This window comes from Pongo abelii, chromosome 13 (assembly GCF_028885655.2).
Source record: "Pongo abelii isolate AG06213 chromosome 13, NHGRI_mPonAbe1-v2.0_pri, whole genome shotgun sequence".
In the NCBI taxonomy this organism is placed as follows: Eukaryota; Metazoa; Chordata; class Mammalia; order Primates; family Hominidae; genus Pongo; species Pongo abelii.
Genome location: NC_071998.2, coordinates 38,823,029 through 38,846,199, shown reverse-complemented (window position 1 = coordinate 38,846,199; position 23,171 = coordinate 38,823,029). Strand labels below are relative to the sequence as shown.

General features: G+C 36.7%; 1 protein-coding gene across 7 annotated transcripts in view; it reads left to right on the top strand.

Moving 5' to 3' along the window:
- DENND4C (DENN domain containing 4C) overlaps window positions 1–23,171 on the top strand; it is a 136,420-nt gene that overhangs the window by 96,642 nt on the left and 16,607 nt on the right. For 6 of the 7 annotated variants that reach the window (XM_024251916.3, XM_054521037.2, XM_054521039.2 and 3 more), the window contains 9 exons: window positions 226–372; window positions 4,537–4,659; window positions 6,187–6,333; window positions 9,536–10,701; window positions 14,278–14,455; window positions 15,649–15,758; window positions 16,066–16,241; window positions 20,506–20,688; window positions 21,499–21,694. In XM_024251916.3, the coding sequence (XP_024107684.1) occupies window positions 226–372; window positions 4,537–4,659; window positions 6,187–6,333; window positions 9,536–10,701; window positions 14,278–14,455; window positions 15,649–15,758; window positions 16,066–16,241; window positions 20,506–20,688; window positions 21,499–21,694 (2,426 nt within the window). The remainder of the gene's footprint in view (window positions 1–225; window positions 373–4,536; window positions 4,660–6,186; window positions 6,334–9,535; window positions 10,702–14,277; window positions 14,456–15,648; window positions 15,759–16,065; window positions 16,242–20,505; window positions 20,689–21,498; window positions 21,695–23,171) is intronic. The other variant, XM_024251918.3, reaches the window with a different exon arrangement.

Sequence of the window (23,171 nt, the reverse complement as noted above, 5' to 3'; positions counted from 1 at the left end):
ATAGGCATATGAATTTTTAGCTATGTGAAGTAGAAAACTTAAATTCTGGTAGACATTTTGACATACATTTAAAGACAGATTATCTTAGTCCAAAATTATTTTTGTTTTTTTCCCGAAATTTAGAAAGTGTTCTCTGCAACTATAAATGAACTGTGGGTCAATCATGTTTAGTTGAAGAGATTATCAATGCATGAGTTATTGAACTGCTATTATCCTTATCTTTAGCTCTTCAAACTGTCACAGGTGGAAGTGATGGGGACACGGTGAGCCACGGTAGCGTGGATAGTTCTAATGATGCTAACAATGGGGAGCACACAGTCTTCGTCAGAGATTTAATCAGGCTTGAGTCCATTGATAATCACTTTAGCACAGGTACTAAAATCCAGATTTTACTAACCCTTCACTTACTCTCATGTTAAATCTTTCCTTTTTCAAAAAGCTTCTTCCCTTCTTGAGTTTGTGTGATACGACTACTTTAAAAGTACTGTATGCTTACAAGAGAAACAATATGAGTCTGCAGGTCACTTCTGTTTATTTCCTATAGTACAAAATTAGTATGGGAGTGCTGTGCACAGTGCTCTAGCATGATGCTTCTTTGTATTTGTTTATCATTAATTTGTGAAATTGTATGCTATAATTAGGAATCATGAGCTAAGGAACTTGAAAATTAGTGACACAACTTGCAAATCTTTTTAAAAAATTAAATAGAAAATGTATCTTAAAACTTTAAGAGTGTGAATATTAAAGAGGGAAGGAAGTAAGTCACACAGTGAGAAAAAGTCTTCTCTTTAAGTTACATTTTTTAAGATCTGAGAAGCTATTGAAGCTGCTTTTATGTACATAGCCACGGGAATAATCCCTCTCCTCTGAAGTTAGAAATAAGTGTAACTAAAGTAGCACGTTGTGCAGATATATGTGTGTTGCACATCCTTCTTCTTGTGTTGTTTTTTTGTTGTGGTTGTTTTTAATATCTCAAGCCTTCCTTTAAAAAGAATTCTGGGTCTAATTCCTGTGCTTCATCTGATGAACTTGTCTCAATGACTGAAGTTTCCTTTTCTCTGCTCTTTGTTGCTTTGCTTTTTGCTTTGTGCTGTTTCTTGGTGCTGCATTTGTCCTTGGCTGTCATGGTGTGGGGTGCAGACAGACTTATATGACGTGAAGCTATGGATACACGTGTGCATTAATTCTACCCTTGAATGTTAACCACATCAGGTAATTTCCCATTTATTAGGTTAAATTTTGCTGACATGCAAGGGTGGGGGAAAGACCTTTCATTGTATTTTAAGTTTGTTATGAGTGGTAAACAGTTTTCATTTTCTTGCCTTTTCTCCTTCAGATAAATGTAATTATATGTAGACTCTGTTGAAAATATCCAGCTAACTTTTTATGGTCAGTTTGCAAAGCATGTTTGTTATCTTATTTGAAAATATATTATGCCTTGCTAAAATTCTTATTTTGAGGTTGGTTTGTGGCATCATTGTGACAAATAGTGTTATAGGCATTGAAGAATTAATTGTTTCAGCTGTTAAGGTGGTGTGGCCATTGCTTTCCAAAACTGATCTGCTGAATTCTTGTGCTAAAAACAACCTTCACATAATTACAGGAGCATGTGTAAATTTGAAAGTCAACATAAAGCTACAGGTTACAATCCTATTTGTAATTAACTTCCTCAGTTTGCCATCATGTTTGTATATTATATTAACAAATAAGAATTTTTATGAAACTTTTATTTTAAAGCCACCATATTTTATTTCCTGTAGTATTTTTTTGATGATACTTGTAGAAGAAATGGGCTTCATGTATAAAAAGCAAAAAAATATATTTTTTTGTATGAAAACGTTTACCAGGAATAGTAATAGTAATACATAAACACCTTTCCCCTTATTCCTTCAGATTTTTAAGTTTACTTCATTATAGAGGCAATTTACTCCTTTAATGGAAATACCAATCTCCTAGTAATCCTGGGTAATTGGTGTAAAGACTTCCATAGTTGGGCACAAACCTTCAGGTCCCTCTTATATATATTTTAGCTGCATTTCAAATGACCGAATGCCATATACTGAATTTGCAGTGATGGTGTGTCTCTGTAGAACTTCTGGCAATGCCATTTGATGCTTTTGGAGTTTTCAGCCCAGGTGCTTAAGTTGCTCATTTCATTAAGGATTATCTCGTAGAATCTTTCCACTTGGTACCTGGTACAGAGTCACTTAGCTGTTAGGGGCATGTTTGGTTTTAATTTACCCAGGTCCCAGCCTAGTGTTCATTTCATGGCACCATATTGCTTTACCAGACTTTTTGAGGGAGCTAGTAAAAAAGTGACTGAAGTTAGTCATTCTAAGTAGTAGTATTTAAAGACATTTAATTCTTTTGTTGTGTGGCAAACCCAGAGTCTGAGTGGCAGTGTAATAAGTGATGGAAAATGGAGGTACTGCATATGTTATTTTATGTGTCTTTTATTGACATCTTTATACTGTTTTCTCTAGTACCTGATCTTAGTTTTGATTTTAAAGTATAGAACTATGAAGTCAAAAAAGACTTTTAAAATATTTGAAATAATTTCAAACTTACAGAAAAGTTGCAAGAATAATACAGAAAACTCTCATATCTTTTATCTAGATTCCCTGGTTTTTAGTTTGCCACATTTCCTTTATTATTTTCATTCTGCTTGCATGCACATACCATTTCTTTCTCCTAAGTCATGTGAGCAGGTTACATACATCTTGCCCTTTTACGTCTTTATTATTTCAGTGGCATTTTCTCTTACATATAACCACACTTTGGTTACCAAATTCAAGAAAACATTGATATACCACTTTAATCTATAGTTTATATTCCAAGTTTGTCAGTTATCCCAGTGTTCCTTGTGGTACTTTAACTCCCTTTCTTTAGTCTTCCTTAACCTGGCACAGTTCTTTAGCCTTTAAAAAATCTTTTATGACCTTGGCCTTTTTGAAGAATTCATTTTAATTATTTTGTGGAATGTTTCTTAACTTAGGTTTGTCTGTTATTTCCTAGTGATTAGGTTATGCATCCATGGGTGTGCTACGTAAATGATGTTGACTCCTTCTCAGGTTGTCACGTCCTACAGGCACACACAGTCTGACCTTCATCGGTGATATTGATTTGGATCACCTAGTCTCACTATTGTCTGGTTTCTCTGTGGATAGTTACTATAATATTTTTTTCCTCTCAGATAATAAGCTGTTTTTGAAAGGACACTCTGAGACAATGTGCTAATATCCTTTCTCATGACACTTTCTCTTTTAAATTTGGCATCCATTGATGATGCTTGCCTGAAGCAGGCATTACTATGATGGCTACAAAGTGGTGATTTTGCCAACTCTGTCACTGTTTTCATATTTAGAAGATGATATTCTAATATATAGAAAATTCTCCATTCTCTATTTTTTTCTTATTTATTATCAGTATGGACTGATGGATTCCTGTTTTATTCATTGAAATATAATTCATTACTGTCCTTATTTGGTCCTCAAATTATCCCTGTGTTGGCCAGTGAGAGCTCCTTTAAGCTAGTTTTTATGTCCTTTAGATATTCTCCCATTATGTTTCTGAGCACTACCTTTTTGGCACAACAAAATGTTCTAGCTCAGTCTTGTACCTTCTCTGTGTGAGCTCTGGAATCAGCCATTTCTTCAGGGATCCCAGGTTCTTTTTCATGGGAAATAGATTTTAGAAGCCAAAATTTGGGCTCACTGTTACCATAGTGTTACTGCTTCTAAACTTTTTTCCTAAGCTAGAAAATACGTGTACTGTACATAAAAAATAATTTCAGAATTGTCACACCCATTTATCTGTCAAAAACAAACCTACTAAGATTTTCAGGATTTGACTGTTACTCCCAGGCTTAGGGTAGATACTCAAAATAATGTGTTCAAAGTTCTTGGATTAGTCCTCCCCTGGCCCTTTCAGTGTGATTATGTTATTCGTGTGAAATACAGTTGGCTTCATTTGTTTCCATTTGCATTCAGTTGCACACCTTTTATCTTACTGATTTTATTTTTTTTTTAACATGCAGAAGTGTATTCTGTCTCCAAAGATAAAAACAATACCATAAGCCATACATAGAGAAGTTTTCTCCCTCTTTATTCATTGTATCTTATTTCTCCCCAACCCTGGTAGGTAACCATCTTTACTGTTTTCTGGTTTATTTTGCCTGCATTACTTTTTGCAAAAGTAAGCAGATATATGTGTGTTTTATTCTTACAGAGAAGGTAGCATTCTGTAGACACTCTCCAAAAGAGACTTTTCCAAACATCTTGTCTAAATCTTTTTAATTTACAGATGAAGAAATTAAGATGTAGTGCTTCCAAATGTGTTTAGTCTTTGATGTTCCTGTTTCTACTGTTCTTTGCAGCTTATCATTATTTTTAAAATGTTCTGGTTCCTTGTGTGCTTTCTTGTCTTCCTTTTGTCTAACCGTAATTGTGTAGATCAGTGGAATTTTCTTTTGATTTTTATATGTGAATTATAAGTATATGAAAACATTTATATGTAAGTCTGCATTCTTTTTAACAGGTGGTCAGTCTGACCAAGGATATGGGTCTAAGGATGAACTTATAAAGGATGATGCAGAAATTCATGTGCCTGAAGAACAAGCAGCAAGAGAATTGATAACTAAAACAAAAATGCAAACAGAAGGTTAAGTACTGATATTTACGAACTTTACTTAGAATAATACCTGTATTATTAATAATTAGAAGTTTATCTTAGTTGATAGCTTTGATGATTATTTTCACAAATGTAAGGTCTGGCTCCTAAGATGCTGTGTAGTGTTATATAAGGTAGATTTTGGTAGTCTCTGAAGTTTTAAAATTTAAGAGAACTTTGTTTCTTTCTTTCTTTCTTTCTTTTTTTTTTTTTTTTGAGACAGGGTCTTGCTCTCTCGCCCAGGCTGAGTGCAGTGGCGAGAACATGTATTACTGCAGCCCTGATCTCCTGGCCTCATATGATCCTTCTGCCTCAGTCCCCTGTCAGCTGGGACCACAGGCACATGCCACCACGCCCAGCTAATTTTTTTATGTTTTGTAGAGACAAGGTCTCTCCATGTTGCCCCGGCTAGTCTTGACCTACTGAGCTCAAGTGATCTTCCTGCCTCAGCCTCCCAAAGTGCTGGAATTACAGGTGTGAGCCACCACACCCGGCCATAAGATACCTTTAGAGACTCTGTAGGTCAGCCCTTAATTTTGCAGGAAAGTATGACCCATTGAGATATTTGCCAAAATTACATAGCTACTTTTGACAGAACCAGAACTAAACTTTGAGTTATCAAAACTTCTATTTTAGTGCCCTTTTTAATTCTAAAAGGCTCTTTCACTAGCAGTCCTTCAAATATCTAGGTGCATAGTTTTCATTGGTAGGTTAAAAATAGTCTATGTGGGCTGGGCGTGGTGGCTCACGCCTGTAATCCCAGCACTTTGGGAGGCTGAGGTGGGCGGATCACGTGGTCAGGTGTTTGAGACCAGCCTGGCCAACGTGGCGAAACCCCGTCTCTACTAAAAATACAAAAATTAGCCAGGCATGGTGGCAGCACCTCTGTAATCCCAGGTACTGGGGAGGCTGAGGCAGGAGAATCGCTTGAACCTGGGAAGCGAAAGTTGCAGTCAGCCGATATTGTGCCATTGCACTCTAGCCTGGGCGACAAGAGCAAGACTCCCATCTCAAAAAAAAAAAAAAAAAAAAAGTCTGTGTGGTTTTTCCCGGTTTTTATAGGACTCATTAAGGTAGAGATAATTTGTTGTAATCATTTTATGAAAACATGGAGGAATATTTTGGCTTATGGAATAAGACACTCTTCCTGTTCTCTTTCACAAAAGTGTTCTTTCTTTAATGTTACTTATTTTATACTCCAGAGTTATGGAGAAACAAGCCCCTCTCCACTTGCCAAGTGATGAGAAGGAGAACTGAAGGCCAGAGACTTAATTGATTCACTAAAGAACATTTATGTTAGGATTATTGAATGCTAAAACAAAGCATTTATTTCAGTTAATATTGGCAGCATTTATGGCATAAAGTAAACCAGACACAGTCTATTTTACTTTGTGTCTAAAGTAAAATAGACACACTGACTGTTGGAGAAAAATACATACAATATCTAAAAGTCAATATGTGGTTTCTGTTTAATATTGGCAAAAGTAGGAATGATAACATCCAAGTATTTTTTTCCAGAGGTGTGTGATGCCTCCGCTATTGTGGCAAAACATTCACAACCTAGTCCAGAGCCTCACAGTCCTACTGAACCTCCTGCATGGGGCAGCAGTATTGTGAAAGTTCCGTCTGGTATATTTGATATCAACAGCAGGAAAAGTAGCACTGGTGAGTCTTTACATTTTGGTTATTAAATATTTAAAATATACTTTTATAGACTCATATGTGTCTTTAATGACATTAAATTTTTGACTTAATTGTAATGAACATGCTAAAGAGCCAGAGGGGAGTTCTGAGTTCTCTAAATCGGCTAAAGAAATGGAAAATATTGTTATTTAAAGGTATTTGATTTTTAAAAGGAGTATTTAGTGTGTTTGTTATTTGGAATACCCTTTCCTGTTGTGGTGCCTGTCCTCCGTTTGGCTAGTCTTTCTCATTATAGACAATGAGAAAGTGTACTTTTAGGGCTTCCTGTATGCATCATGAACAGGCAGTGATGTGATCAAATTCCAGAGGGCTTATGAGTGGCAGGCTAATTCCTATCACTGAAGGGAAATGGAAGAAAAAGATTCATGTCATTTCCCCTCTACACAGATATGCCAGTGGGTCTTTGATTTTGGCCATTGTTATAGGTACCCCAAGCCATTTTTTGTTTGTGATTAAGCATTTGTACTAAATAACTCTGTGTGTATGGCTCCCTTGAATTTGAGTTTTCTACTTTCATTATATATATAGGCCTCCCAAGACTCTTATGGCACATATCCAAGTATATGATTTTAAAAGACAATGAAATTGGCCTGCATCCTTTGCCCTTCATTAGTGGTGGCTGCAGTTCACTTTTCTAAAGTTGACTGTCTTGTCTGAAAATGTATCTGTTGTATGACTTTACAGAAACTAATTTGTTCAGCTTCTTAAACCAATGTGAAAGTACTCCTGTTCTTAAAGTCTTTTCTCTTTGTATTTACGGTGACTCCGAGTTTCACTCATTACTTGTTTGGGTAGTGCTCAAGAGGTGGGGCTAAAGATTTTTTGAGAAAATAATTGATACATACATTGCAGATCCCATTTTCCCAACCTCTTGATAGCAGAGATGCTGGGGAAAAGGAGGGAAGAGTTTTCTTCGTCAGAGGCTTAGAATCCTCTCAAAATATTGAACTGGACATCATCTGTGGACTGTTGTGTTTCCTTCCCTTTTAACTTATTTTCATATTAAGAACGAAGGGCGAGGATAATGGGGCTTTTGTCGGTATAGCAATTTTTTTTTAAAAACATTGAATAAAATGTGCCGTTAAATTCCTTGGAAATACTATGAGAACCAATAATATTTGCAAAGATTTGTTTCTCAAATACTGGGAACAGCTTTCAAAGCAGGTACATATTTTGAGTTGTAAAGTAGGTTAGTTTAATTCCCATGAAGCCTTAAAAGAATATCTCTAAATGCTTATTCTGATTAATTGATATAATTATGATTATTAATACTAACTTGAAAGATTAAGAAGAACCTTGGAATCAATCTTGAAGTTTAAAAGAAAGATCTTATCTAAGACAGCTTTTTTCCTTGAAGCACCCAGATATTGTTATGCTTTTTAACAAAACAAATGATGTGACTACAGTAAAAAGCAATGGATAGAAAAGAAAACAAAGGAAAAGAAAAACACAAATGAGAATCCTAAATATGAATAATTCAGGCTGCTATGCAATTCCACAGACTAGGTGACTTATAAACAACAGAAATTTATTTCTGCCGGGCTCAGTGGCTCATGCCTGTAATCCCAGCAATTTGGCAGGCTGGAGGGAAAGATCGCTTGAGGCCAGGAGATTGAGGCTGCAGTGAGCCATGATTGCACCACTGTACTCCAGCCTAGGTGACAGAGCAAGACCCTAACTTTGTTTGTTTGTTTTTGAGACAGACTCTCACTCTGTCGCCTAGGCTGGAGTGTAGTGGTACAGTCATGGCTCACTGCAGCCTCAACTTCCTGGGCTCAGGCAATTGAGGATTCTCCCGCCTCAGACCCCCGAGTAGCTGGGACTCAGGCGAATGCCACCACGTCTGGCTAATTTTTGTATTTTTTTGTGGAGACAGGGTTTCTCCATGTTGCCCAGGCTGGTCTCGAGCTCCTGAGCTCAGGTGATCCGCCTGCCTCAGCCTCCCAAAGTGCTGGGATTACAGGTGTGAGCCACCGTGCCCGGCGTAACCCTAACTTAAAAAAAAAGAAAAGAAAGAAAGAAAGAAAAGAAAGAAATTTATTTCTTATAGTTCTAGGGGCTGGAAAGTCCAGGGTTAGGGTGCGTGGTGAATTCTGCAGAGGGCCCTCTTCCAGGTTGCAGACTGCTAACTTATTGTATCCTCATACAGCAGAGAAGGAGAGAGCTCTCCTTCTTTAAGGGCTCTAATCCCATTCATCAGGGTTCCACTTTCATGATCAAATTATCTTTCAAAGGCCCTGCCTCCTAATACTGTCACACTGAGGGTTAGGATTTTAGCATGTGGATTTTGGGGGACACAAACATTCAGTCCATAACAGGTAGACTTAAGTTCTAATAATGATTCAAATAGGAAATAATAGCTTTTGGTCTTGGAGTGAAACAAATTGCATGGTAGCAAAGAGTAAAAGACTGCTTGCTTCTTCCAAAGCTGGGGGAAGCTGCTGTGGCCATTAGCATATTTTTTCTCTACCTGATCAAATAAGACTGACTTCTGTGAAGGCTAGGATTATGTCTGTTTTATATGCCTTTGTATTCCTAGCACCTCATATAGTGGCTACTAGTAGGCGTTTAATATTTGTTGAAGAAATGGATATATCTGAATAATTTTTTAACCACTCAGATTTTATCAGCCTTCTTAGAATTTGCTAGTGCTAAGCATTCCATTCCGGATTCTTGTACTTTACAGCAGTAAGACTTTGATTGTATTAGCAATCAAAATATACAATCAAATTGTATATTGTATATAGCAAATATACAATTCCTATATGATTACAAATTTGCTTTTTGCAGAGTAGATTCCTGGCAAGTATTTGTTGAATTGGATACAAAACTAAGATGGAAGAGATTCTTTCTTTTTCTGTATTTTAGTGAAGAACACAGGTATATCCATCTATCATATGTTGCATGATTTGTTTTTTTAAATGGGTGTTTATATAAATATAGGATGAAAGACAGGTTATACATTAAAATGCTATCTCTGGGAGGCAAGTTTTAAATAGCTTTTCCAGTGCACTTTTTTTTATACTTTCTTTATGGCCTCTAAATTTTCTGGATCTTTTATTCTGAGTATATGTCACATTCATAATCAGGAAAACAATAAGCATTTTAATAAAAGTTAACTTGGAAAATAGATTCATTGTTAATATTTTACCTTCCCTTTTAGGTAGTATATCAAATGTGCTGTTTTCTACTCAAGATCCAGTTGAAGATGCAGTCTTTGGCGAAGCTACTAATCTCAAGAAGAATGGTGATAGAGGAGAAAAAAGACAAAAGCATTTTCCCGAGAGGAGTTGTAGTTTTAGTTCTGAAAGTCGAGCAGGAATGTTGCTTAAGAAGAGTAGTTTGGATTCGAATTCAAGTGAAATGGCTATCATGATGGGAGCAGATGCCAAGATTCTCACAGCAGCATTGACATGTCCTAAGACTTCTCCACTTCGTATTGCAAGAACCCATAGCTTTGAGAATGTTAGCTGTCACCTACCTGATAGTAGGACTTGTGTGTCTGAAAGCACTTGGAATCCTGAGCACAGATCATCTCCAGTGCCAGAGATGCCTGAGGAAAGCCAAGAACTCCTTGAGCCTATGGTTGATGATGTACCTAAAACTACTGCAACAGTAGATACATATGAGAGTCTACTAAGTGATAGTAACAGTAATCAGTCCAGAGACTTGAAAACAGTATCCAAAGATCTGAGGAATAAGAGAAGTAGTTTATATAGTATTGCTAAGGTGGTTGAGAGGGAAGATGTTGAAACTGGACTAGATCCTTTGTCTCTTTTAGCCACTGAATGTACAGGGGGAAAAACTCCTGATTCTGAAGATAAGTTGTTTTCTCCAGTTATTGCACGTAATCTGGCTGATGAAATAGAAAGCTATATGAACCTAAAAAGTCCGCTAGGTAGTAAATCTTCTAGTATGGAATTACACAGAGAGGAAAACAGAGAGTCTGGCATGACTACTGCATTTATTCATGCTCTAGAGAGGAGATCAAGCCTACCTTTAGATCATGGTTCACCAGCACAGGAAAATCCTGAAAGTGAAAAGAGCTCGCCTGCAGTGTCCAGGTCTAAAACTTTTACTGGGCGTTTCAAGCAGCAAACCCCCTCTCGAACTCATAAAGAACGTTCAACTTCTTTGTCAGCACTGGTGCGTTCTTCGCCACATGGCTCTTTGGGTTCTGTAGTAAATTCTTTGTCAGGGCTAAAGCTGGATAATATACTCTCAGGGCCCAAGATAGATGTCCTGAAATCTGGTATGAAACAAGCAGCGACAGTAGCCAGTAAGATGTGGGTAGCTGTTGCATCTGCTTACAGCTACTCAGATGATGAGGTAAGAAAACTTTAAGTGTGTAGTCTGTCTGCTATTGGAATGTTTATAGTATATTTCTAGAAATATATGTACTCTTGTTAAGAGATTTCTGTGCCCAGGCTGGAGTGCAGTGGCATGATCTTGGCTGTCTGCAACCTCTGCCTCCCGAGTTTGAGCGATTCTCTTGCCTGAGTATCTGGGTCTATAGGGGTGTGCCACCATGCCCGGCTAATTTTTGTATTTTTAGTAGAGATGAGGTTTCACCATGTTGGCCAGGCTGGTCTTGAACTCCTGACCTCAGGTGATCCAACTGCATCAGCCTCCCAAAGTGCTGGGATTACAGGCATGAGTCACCATGCCTGGCTGATTTCTGGTAACTTTGGTTTTTATATTTTGTATAGTCTATCTGATATGAAATGTTTGTATATCTTTTTAAAAATATGTGAAGGATTATTAAGAGAGTTCTGGTAACTTTCGTTTTCATATTTAAAAACTATGCATATTTGGTTTCTTTCTTGAAGTAACTTGAACCATATATGTAATGAAGTCAATAATGTAGAAATAGAATATTGGGACCATTTTATAATTCCATACACTAGTCTAAACTAAAACATTATTTCTTTGAAAGCTCTAATGATTAGTGTTTGAAGTTAATAAAAATGCCATGTTATATTTGTGTAGCATTCACTTTTAAAATAATTTTTACCTATGTAATCTCCTTAATACATATGAAGTCAAGCTGCAGCTTAATCCATGGATTTCATACCACATGGCAAAAATAATTGTCTTTAAAAAAAGTTATACATAGGGTTAATCATTAGATCTTTTGGTAAAAATGAAAGTGGGTAAGTTTTGCTTGTTTTACAGAAAAAAATTGAAATTTCACCTTGTATGAAATTGTATAGTATTTGAGTACTTTAGTAGATAAGGCAGGTATGTATAATGTTTGCTCTTGTTTTTTAACAGTATGTCCTAGGTACTGTTATAAGCTATATGTCTGGTTTTATATATGAATATATACAAACATATGTATTTGTTTAATTTTCATAGCAACCCCATGAGGGTGGTACTGTTGTTATCCTGATTTTGTAGATGATATTTGAAACTCAGAGAGGCTAATTAGCTTCTCAAGATGATACAACTAGGGAATAGTAGAACTATGATTTGAAGTCAGCGAGTTTGGCTCTAGAGTCCATGCTCTTACTTTAGAAGCAATATCTCAGGAGAAGGTACCAAAGAGCAATATATGAAAAGAGGTTCAGGTTCGGGGCTACCCAGAAAAAAAGCAAAGCAGGTGATATCTAAGTTAGGATTTGAAGGATAAATTTGACATTTGGGGTTAAAGCTGTAAGAAGAGTGTCAGAAGAGTATATCTGAAAGAATAATATGAAATGGCTTGGAAGCTTAAAGCATCATGCACTTTCAAGGTAATATAATCAATTTCAGATCGTAAAAGGTCTAAATCGGAATTAGAGACGTGGGAAAAGAAATTAGACATATAAGACTTTTATACCATTTGAAGGAATACTTTATAGACAAAATAATAATTGAATTAAAAGTATAGTATTGAACATTATAAATTAACTATTTTGTATTTAAAGAGCTTACGAGGTCAGTCAAGGGAAGGCAAAATAAAATAGCTTCCAAAGTGTCTTAATCTGGCATTATGATAAAAAAAAAAAAAAGTGTATCATTTTATTTTATTTTTTGAGACAGGGGCTTGCTCTGTTACCCAAGCTGGAATACAGTGGCACAGGGATGGCTCACTGTAGCCTTGACCCCCCTGGGCTCAAGCAATCCTCCTGCCTCAGCCTCCTGATTGCTAGGACTCCAGGTGTGCCCCACCGTGACTGCTAATTTTTTATTTTTTGTAGAGATAGGGTCTTGCTATGTTGTCCAAGCTGGTCTTGAACTCCTGGGCTCAGGTGTTCCTAGGTCTCCCAAAGTGCTGGGATTACAGCCATGAGCCACTGCACCCAGCCTTTGTTTTATTTTTGAAATTTTATTGAGGTTGGTTATGAGGACCCATGCCTGTAATCCCAGCACTTTCAGAGGTCGAAGTGGGCATTTGCTTGAGCCCAGGAATTTGAGCCTAGCGTGGGCAACATGGTGAAACCCCATCTATACAAAAAAATACAAAAATAAGCTGGGCGTGGTGGCATGTACCTGTAGTCTCAGCTACTCCAGGAGGTGAGGTGGGAGGATAGCTTGAGCCCAGGAGGCAGAGGTTGCAGTGAGCCGAGATCACACCACTGCACTCCAGCCTGGGTGATAGAGACCCTTTCTCCCCTGCCTCCCCAAAAATTATCTAACTGTTAAAAACAAAAGTACATTACACAGGGATATTTGGACTTGGAATATATGACACTGTAAATTCCAAGTCACTGTGGATCTTGTCTTTTCATTGTTACATCCCTGGCACCAGTAAGCAGTACCTGGCAAAAGGCAAATAGGATATACCTAATAAATATTTACAAATGAAGGAATGAATGAAAAGTCTATAAAATGTTTTTAACTTTCATCCCGAGTTTAATCTAAGGAATTAATTAGAGGTGTATGTAAAAATAGAGGAATTTACCAATGTAATTTGTATAAGATTGAAGCATTTTGAATGTTTAAGCAACAGGGGAGTCAGTAAATACATAATAGTATATCAGTAAAACAGATTAGTTTACAAGGGTTTAAATAATTAGAAGAAAATTTAATGACATTAAAATAATTACATAAGAAGTACAGGTTAAAAACAATATTCTAATTTGTAAAGATTTATTATATGATTTTATATGTATGTTCTAAATGACTAGAAAGATATATATCAAGATTTTGATTATATTCTCTGACTGTTGATATCATCAACATTTTTTATTCCTTGTTTTGCTTATCTGTATTTAATTTTTAAAAATCATGTAACATGGTTTTATAACAAGGAAGACACAAGTCTTTCATTTTTAAAGCAAAAAAACCTGATTGTTGAAATGTTTTCTACCTAAAGCCTCAACAATCACTTATGTAGTTAAGAACTACAGTGTTTGAAACTTTATTCATGTTTCGTGGCTCTAATATTGGTATTTGTTTATTCTGAACATTCAGATTCCCATCCGAAATTATCACAGCAGCTTTATTTGAAACAACTCATATTATCCATATTTTCAGATTACATAATTAAAAGTTAAAGAAGTTTAGTAATTTCTGTAAGGTTACATACCTAATAAATGGTGGAGAACGAGGTCACAATCTGGCTGTCTGATTCAAAAACCCCTACTCTACTTGTACTGGGATTCCTGATTCCATCTGAGACAGTGAGCTCCCTAGAATTCTGTTATTTTATAAGATTCAATATTGAGAGACACCCAGACCTCCCACATACACCTGAGGCACACCACGATCTTTCTTAAAGTATTGTTGCTTATGGCTTGAATGTCTTAGAGTGTGGAAGTGAAATAATAGTGAGGAGATTTCATGGTTTTGAAAAATGTGGGGATGGTGATTTGTTTGGGATTATAGAGTTTAATTTTGAAAAGGGTAGAGTGGGTATATTCCCATTGGAGAAGGTATTATTTATGTATGTGGAATTTTTTTTTTTTTTTTCAATTAAAGGAGGAAACTAATAGAGACTATAGCTTCCCGGCTGGCCTCGAAGACCATATTTTGGGGGAGAATATATCGCCTAACACAAGTATCTCAGGGTTGGTCCCCAGTGAACTTACCCAGAGCAACACAAGTCTTGGCAGTAGCAGCAGTAGTGGAGATGTAGGAAAACTGCATTATCCAACAGGTATGGGGAAGGATTATCCTTTCTTCATTTGCTTTATAATAGTTTTTGCTTTTTTTTTTATTTAAGAGACGGGGTTTTGTCATGTTGCCCAGGCTGGTCTCGAACTCCTGGGCTCAAGCAATCTGCCTGCCTCAGCCTCCCAAAGTGCTGGGATTACAGGCATGAGCCACAGTGCCTGGCCTGTCTATGCTTATTTTAATTTAGATGCCTGTAAACTCCCCGCTCAATAAGCCCCATTTGTTGAGATGATTGAGAGATTTTTAATACTAGCCACCTTATGATCTATTCTGATCTTGTATGATTTATAACTACTATGGTCACCTACTGCCTTTGTTTTTAGTTGTATATATTCATGGATTGTATCATTAGTTCTCAAACTTTGGTATGCATCAGAATAATCTGGGAAATTTCTTTCAAAATATATGCAAATGTCCAAGCCTAACGCTAAAACTTCTGAGACTGAATTTGTGAGATGGGGCCTTGGGAATGTGTATTTTTAAGCAGTTCTCTGGGTGAATCCGATGTATACCAGAGTTTGAGAATCCCTAGGATGTGTCACTGAAGTTTCTTACTCCATGTTACTTTTTAAAATTATAATTCGGTTCTTTTTCTCTGACTTTTTACTATAAAAATTTCAAATGTCCAAACCGGGCATGGTGGCTCATGCCCGTAATCCTAGCACTTTGGGAGGCGAGGCGGGTGGATTGCCTGAGCTCGGGAGTTCAAGACCAGCCTGGGCAACACAGTGAAACCCCATCTCTACTAAAATACAAAAAAAATTAGCCGGGCGTGGCAGCGTGCGCCTGTAATCCCAGCTACTTGGGAGGCAGAGGCAGGAGAAATCACTTGAACCTGGGAGGCGGAGGTTGCAGTGAGCCAAAATTGTACCATTGCACTCTAGCCTGGGCAACAGAGCGAGACTCCATCTAAAACAAAAAAAAAAGAAAAAAAAAATTTCAAATGTCCTGAAAAGTTGAAAGAATCGTATAATGAACAATCATGTATTTTCCACCTAGATTTAATTAACTATTGTTAACTTTATCTCTTTCTATGTATGCATACATTTTTATACTGAGCCACTTGAAAAACAATTGCAGACTTTATTATACGTCCCCCCTAAATACTTTGGCATGCATTTTCAAAAAACAAGGACATTCCTTACATAAGGTGTTACGATGTTTATTCCTTTGTAGGTGAAGTTCCATTTCCAAGAGGCATGAAAGGGCAAGACTTTGAAAAATCAGATCATGGTTCTTCTCAAAATACCAGCATGTCTAGCATCTATCAGAATTGTGCAATGGAGGTAAAAGTTCTATATTCAGTTCATGATAAAGTAGCTGTAAGCATATTTTTATTTCAGAATGGCATTTAACAGGATTCTATGATACCCTTGTGGACAGTATAATAAAATAAGTCATTTTGTTGAATTTGCTTGATGCCTTATGTAAGTAAGACATTGAACTGGTAGTTTACCTGTGAAATAAAAGAACTGTTATTAATAATTCCAAATTTGGTCAATAGAATAAATAAAATCCCATTATCTCAAGAGAATTCCTGTTAAGATTAATTTTTATTAAACGTTCTCAGTGTCTGCATTTTTCTGTTTTTAGGTTTTGATGTCCAGTTGTTCACAGTGTAGAGCTTGTGGAGCTTTAGTTTATGATGAAGAAATTATGGCTGGATGGACAGCAGATGACTCAAATTTGAATACAGCTTGTCCATTCTGTAAAAGCAACTTCTTGCCTCTTCTCAATATAGAATTCAAAGATTTGAGAGGTTCTGCAAGGTTAGTCTAATAAAAGCTCTCTCAAGAAGTAAGTACCCTCAAAAAACATGACTTCTGGGAGAAGAGCGAAATATTCATGGTATGCTCCAGGTCTGCCTTCCTGTCTGTCCTTCACCTTCAGTATTTGAATAGCAAATACTAGTAACGTGGGAGTCTACTTTTCCATTTTATTTAAAGTAGGATTATCAGCCGGGCTCCATGGCTCATGCTGTAATCTCAACACTTTGCGAGGCCCAGGTGGGAGGATTGCTTGAGGTCAGGAGTTCAAGACCAGCCTGGGCAACATGGCAAGACCCTGTCTCTACAAAAGATTTTTTTAAATTAGCTGGGCATGGTAGTGTGCACCTGTGGTAGCAGTTACTAGGAAGGCTGACACAGGAGGATCGCGTGAGCCAAGGAGTTTGAAGCTGCAGTGAGTATATATTTTAGAAGAAACAAAGGGGAAAAAAGGCTTCAACTCTTCTCTTGTCACTTGCACTTCCTAGTAGTATTCTGTGCAGTGAAATGACCAAATTCTAGGCAATAGACATGAGACTAGCTGATCTATAATTATACATTAAATAATTGAGAGTTTGGTAACTCTGTGCTGACCTAAGGAATTATACTTAATATTCCATTCATTTTATGGAATAAATTGAACTTTTTATTTCCTGCCTTTAGCTGCTTTAAAAAAAATACATTGCCAGGTGTGGTGGCTCACACCTGTAATCCTAGCACTTTGGGAGGCCAAAGCAGGTGGATTGCCTGAGCTTAGGAGTTCGAGACCAGCCTGGGCAACACGGTGAAACCCCGTCTCTACTAAAATACAAAAGATTAGCCAGGTGTGGCAGCGTGCGCCTGTAGTCCCAGGCACCCGGGAGGCCGAGGCAGGAGAATTGCTTGAACCTGGGAGGCAGAGGTTGCAGTGAGCTGAGATTGCACCACTGCACTCCAGCCTGGGTGATAGAGCGAGACTCTGTCTCAGAAAAAACAACAAAAACATTTAGGCTGGGCACAATGGCTCATGCCTGTAATCTCAGTACTTTGGGAGGCAGAGGCAGGCAGATCACTTGAGGTCAGGAGTTCGAGACCAGCCTGGGCAACCTGGCAAAACCCCATCTCTACAAAAAATTCAAAAAAGGTTAGCCCAACACCATGGCACATGCCTGTAGTCCCAGCAACCAGGAGGCTGAGGCAGAGGTTGCAGTGAGCTGAAATCATACCATTTAATTGTAGAGGTATTTCTTCTCTGTTTTTTCATTTAGCTGCAAGGGTGGAGCTAAGTAAAATCATACTCTTTCCTAATTCCTGACACACTATCATCTTTGGCCTGTGCAAGGGCCCTCTTGTGTTTATCCTCCTTTCCTCATCCCCACCCTCATTCCCTTATTCTACACAGACACTGACTCTGCTAAGTGTGATATATATCTAAATTTATTTCTTTTTGTTACTCAATTTTAAATCTGGGTTACTATTTGTACATCTAATTTATTCCTTTTCTTCTACAGGAAGTTAATATATCTTTCTGCTTACCCATTATTCTAGTGTTAGACACTTCAGTTGCTTTCAGTTCTCTATTACTACAAACACCACGGCAGTAATGCAGTGCACTGCAAAATACATATCCCCTTTTGGACTTGTGAAGTAGTTTCTCTAAGAAAACAATAATCCTTGGAGTAAGATCATTTTCGTACATGATTTTAGTAAACACAAAATATTGCTTCCTAGACGGCCACACTCCCACAAGTAGTACCCAAGAATTCTCATTTCTGTATAGCCTTACCAGCATTTGGTATTATCACTTTTTAAATTTTGGCATTGTTTGAATTTCTGTCAATACTGACAAATTTGAGTGTCTCTTCATTACTTGTTATTCTAGCCTTTTTTATTTTTATTTTTATTTTTGGAGACAGAGTTTCACTCTTGTTGCCCAGGCTGGAGTTCGATGGCACGATCTTGGCTCACTACAACGTCTGCCTCCCAGATTGAAGCGATTCTCCTGCCTCAGCCTCCCAAGTAGCTGGGAGTGCCCACCACCATGCCCAGCGAATTTTTGTATTTTTAGTAGAGACGGGGTTTCGCCATGTTAGCCAGGCTGGTCTTGAACTCCTGACCTCAGATGATCCACCCACCTTGGCCTCCCAAAGTGCTGGGATTACAGGCATGGGCCACTGCACCTGGCCTGCTCTAGCATTTTCTATGAATTGGTTGCTTATGTTCCTTGCCTATTTTTATTTTTATTTTTATTTTTATTTTTATTTTTTCTGAGATGGAGTCTCGCTCTGTCATCCAGTCTGGAGTACAGTGGCGCGATCTCAGCTCACTGCAAGCTCCACCTCCCAGGTTCATGCCATCCTCCTGCCTCAGCCTCCCAAGTAGCTGGGACTACAGGCACCCACCACCACGCCCGGTTAATTTTTTTGTATTTTTGGTAGAGACGGGGTTTCACCATGTTAGCCAGGATGGTCTCGATCTCATGACCTCGTGATCTGCCCGCCTTGGTCTCCCAAAGTGCCGGGATTACAGGCGTCAGCCACCGTGCCTGGCCATTCGTTGCCTATTTTTCTATTGATCTTTCTTTTTCTCGTTGATCTGACTTGAATATTATTGATATTAATTACTTGAAAGCACTAATTTTGATATCATCCATTAATTTTTTACCTTGCAATTTGTACTTTTGGAATCTTGCTTTTAAAGTTGTTCCCTATTCCTAGGACCGGAAATTTTTATCCTTGAACGTTTTTGCTTATATTTTACTTTTGATGTTTAGGTCTTTAATATATCTTTATTCTACTTTTTATATATGATGGTAAGGATCCAGCTTTTATTTTTCTTCCATGTAACAATCCAGTTATCCCAATATTATCTACTAAATAACCTATCCTTTGCTCACTGATATGTGGTGTCACCTGTATCATATTTCAGTTCCCATGTATACCTCACTTGGTTCTGCATTTTCTTGCTGTTTTTCTTAATGCCATGTTGTTTTCATCACTTGGTCCTTGTGTTGTATCTCTGGTTAGTAGGATGAGTTCCTGCTCTTGGATTTTGTTATTATTTTTTGTATTTTTGCTCTTTCCTGTGAATTCTTAGAATAAGTTTGAGGTCCTCAAAAAAAATCCAACTAGAGTTTTCTTTGAGATTTATAGATTAATGTGGGGAAAATTGACTTTTCTATTATTATTATCTTATCTGTGAGCCTGGTATATCTCTGTATTTTTTTTCAGATCTTCTCTTATGTCCTTTAACACAAGTTTAAATTATCCTCCATAAGTCCTATACTTTTTGAGTTAATTGTGTTTTTAAGCTATTGTGACAAGCATTTTATTTTATATTTTTCAAATTGGGTATAAAGGAGCATTATTAAGTCTGTCCCCTGAATATGTTGTTATAGAAAATTTCAAGCTTACAACAAATTTTAAAGGTTTTTTTTTCAATGAGCACGCAAATATCTACCCCTGTGTCCTTCAATTTACACTTTACTGTACTTAGTCTATCACCTATCTGTCTCTCCACCAATCTATCTTAAATTTTTATTCATTTGAAGGTAAGATAGAGATATTAATACATTTCTCCCCCAAAGACTTTGATATGCATATCATTAACTAGAGTTCAGTATTTATTGACAATTTTTTTATTTTGAGATAAATTGATATACAGCAAAATGTACAAATCTTAAACATACCATTTGAAGAATAAATGCATGCATTTGTGCAAATTAAACCCTTAGAAAACATTACCATTACCTCAGAAAATTCTCTAAATGTTCCTTGCAAGGCCCTTCCCTCCTCGAGTCCCACCCAAAGAGAGAAGGAGAGAGATAAGATGTAAATAAAACAATGAACAGAGAAGAAATGACTAGAAACAAGATGGAGATTTATAAGTGATAAAAGACATTATAAGTAATTATAGGTTAATATATCTTAAAATGCTGCTACTGCAGCTCTTTTTTTTTTTAACTCAGGAAATTAATAAAATATTTTGCTTTCCCTCTTCCTTCACAGTTTTCTTTAGTGCTTCTCCAAAATTGGAATATCATTTATTGGACCATTTCCAGCCTTGTATTTGAAAAGTTTAGGATAGGAGGGGAAGAGAAAATGAGAGCAGGAATGTGTGAGAGAGAGAGAGAGTGTGTGTGTATTGTAAATGGCAGTGTTTTCCTTCTGGATTATATACAGTTTTATTAATGACTGCTTTATCAATAAAATGATTCTAAATGTGATAGAATTTTAGAAGACTTGAGGATTTTTAAAGGCTCTTTTTCCCCCCCCTTTTCTGTATGTAGCTTTTTCCTGAAACCAAGTACCTCTGGTGACAGTTTACAAAGTGGAAGCATTCCATTGGCAAATGAATCCTTGGAGCACAAACCTGTATCCAGTTTAGAAGAACCTGACTTGATCAGCTTTATGGATTTCCCAAAACATAACCAGATCATAACTGAAGAAACAGGCTCTGCAGTTGAACCAAGGTATCAAAGGGTACAGAGACCTCTTTATGTAGTAATAAATGGGGTACCCTTGTAAAAATTCTGTCTCTAAAGACAACCTGACTCATATAGGCATAAGTTCTGGCATTTAAGAGTACATCTTAACTTATTATTACCACATAGTGTTTAACTAGCTAATGAATGAATGATGATAAACCATTTTTGAACTAAGCTTAATATTTTACAGTTGTCTTTTACAAAATGAACTTCTCAACAGTAGAATATTTCCCTTTTAATATGGTCATTGCCAGTTTCCAGAGGCGAAATGTTCTCTTTCTGTGAAATGTACACTTGACCCTTAAATACTAATTGAATCAAACATTTATTGAGACTCTATTGTATGCTAAATATTATGCTAAGCTCTAAAAATAAAAAAGTAAATATGATTGGGTCTCTCTCCTTAGGTGGATCGTGGCCTAGTAGAGATTAAATACTTGTCAGTGTCTTTATTGTACTTATTTGCATATAGCATACTTCTAGGTAATTTTGTTTAATAAAGATGAAATAATATTTGAGTAAAGCAACTGAATGGGTACTTTGTCTTTTTAAACTAATACCTGTATATCTACAATATGTCATCTTCCCACCCCTCACCAGAACCATCTACTCCATCCTGTTTTTCTGACCAGTTTTACAAAAATGCTTGAAGGAAATGCAATTCTTACAAGGTGGTGCTGATTCTTCTTAGATATATTTAGTAGACTCAAGGTTCATTATAGAAAATACTCTAGCTCTACAGATTTAGACGTTTTTCAACATGAACATAGCATTTCTTCTATATTTATTTTTAAGTGATGAAATAAAGAGAGCCAGTGGAGATGTCCAAACTATGAAAATTTCATCTGTGCCTAATAGTTTATCAAAGCGAAGTGTGTCTTTGACTCGAAGTCACAGTGTTGGAGGCCCCTTGCAGAATATTGACTTTACCCAGCGACCGTTTCATGGCATTTCAACAGTTAGTCTTCCAAACAGTCTGCAGGAAGCTGTGGTATGTAACAACAACAACATTGTAATTATACTGCATACACATCTAAGTATATAGTAGAACATTATAAATTCTTCTGTAGTGGACTTATTTTAATTACATGAAAAGTGATAGAGTTTTTCCATAAACAAATAACCTTTTATTGTGGAGAATTTCAAATATGTACAAAAAGAAACAGTATAATGAGTCCCCCATCATCTAGCTTCAGTTATTTTCAGTTTATCGCATTCTTTTATGTATATTCTCATTCAGTTCTCTCTTTTTTTGAGATTATTTTGAAGCAAATTTCAAACATCACATATTCTGTTAGTAAATATTTCAGTATGTATCCCTGAATGATGAGGACTTTAGAAAAATATAATCACACTGCTTTTATCATACAAAAAAAAACCCAAATAATATTATCAAGTTATTTAGTCTGTTCAAATTTCTGATTGTCTCAAAAATGTCAAATGCATATGTGTGCTTGTGTATGTGTGGGCTGTAGCTTGAGGAATCAGGATTAAATAAAGTCAGTATATTGCACTTGGTTGATACGGTTTTTAGTCTTTTTGAATCTGTAGACTCTTTTCCTCTTGCAATTTATTTGTTGATAAAAATGGTTAGAGTACAGTTTCCCATAATCCAGATTTTGCTGCTTGCAACGATAAAAGTTGGAATTTGTGTCCAGAACCTTGATCAGATTTGGGGTTTTTGTGTTAGTGTTCATTTGCTTGTTTATTTTTGTAAGACAGTTTCATCAGTGGTGGTATGCTCCTCCCAGCAGGAGATATAAACATTAGTAGCTATTAATGCCTTAATGTCTAGATAAAGTAATTCATTAGGAGCTATAAAATGATAATGGTCTCATTCTGTCATTTCTTCCTTATAATAAGGAATACATGAACAGAAATTTCCCTATGTCTTTGTTAGATTTTCTAAAGATAAAATTTATAGTGGAAAGGCAGGTTAAATGCTTGATTTTTTCTTTTATTTAGAGTTTTCAAAATAGCGAGTTGAGTCCCTGTCATTCTCCAAGGTCATCAATTAATTTGGGGGAATAGAGTATCATTATGAGCTCATTGATTTTGACATTTATGTTTAATTAAGTAATTAATTTTTAGAGATGGGGATCTCGCTTTGTTGCCCAGGCTATTCCTAAACTCCTGAGCTCAAGTGATCCACCTGCTTCAGCCTCCCTAATAACTGGAACCACAGGCACACATTACCATGCCTTAAACATTTATCTTTATATCTATTGCTGTTTTTATCCTTGTTCATGCTTATATTATTCTCTTTGGTCAGCTAGAAGCCTCTACAAGTTAGCTCATTAGTCTTTTTGACACAACTCTAGTAGCCTTTTTGTAATTTTTAAAAAGCTTTCTTGCTTTCTTATATGACAAGATGTTTTATGCTTATGTTATATACTTTCTTACCCAGACCTAGAATCAGCCGTTTCTCTAAGAAACTGTGGGTCCCTTTAGAGGGAAATGGTTTGGAG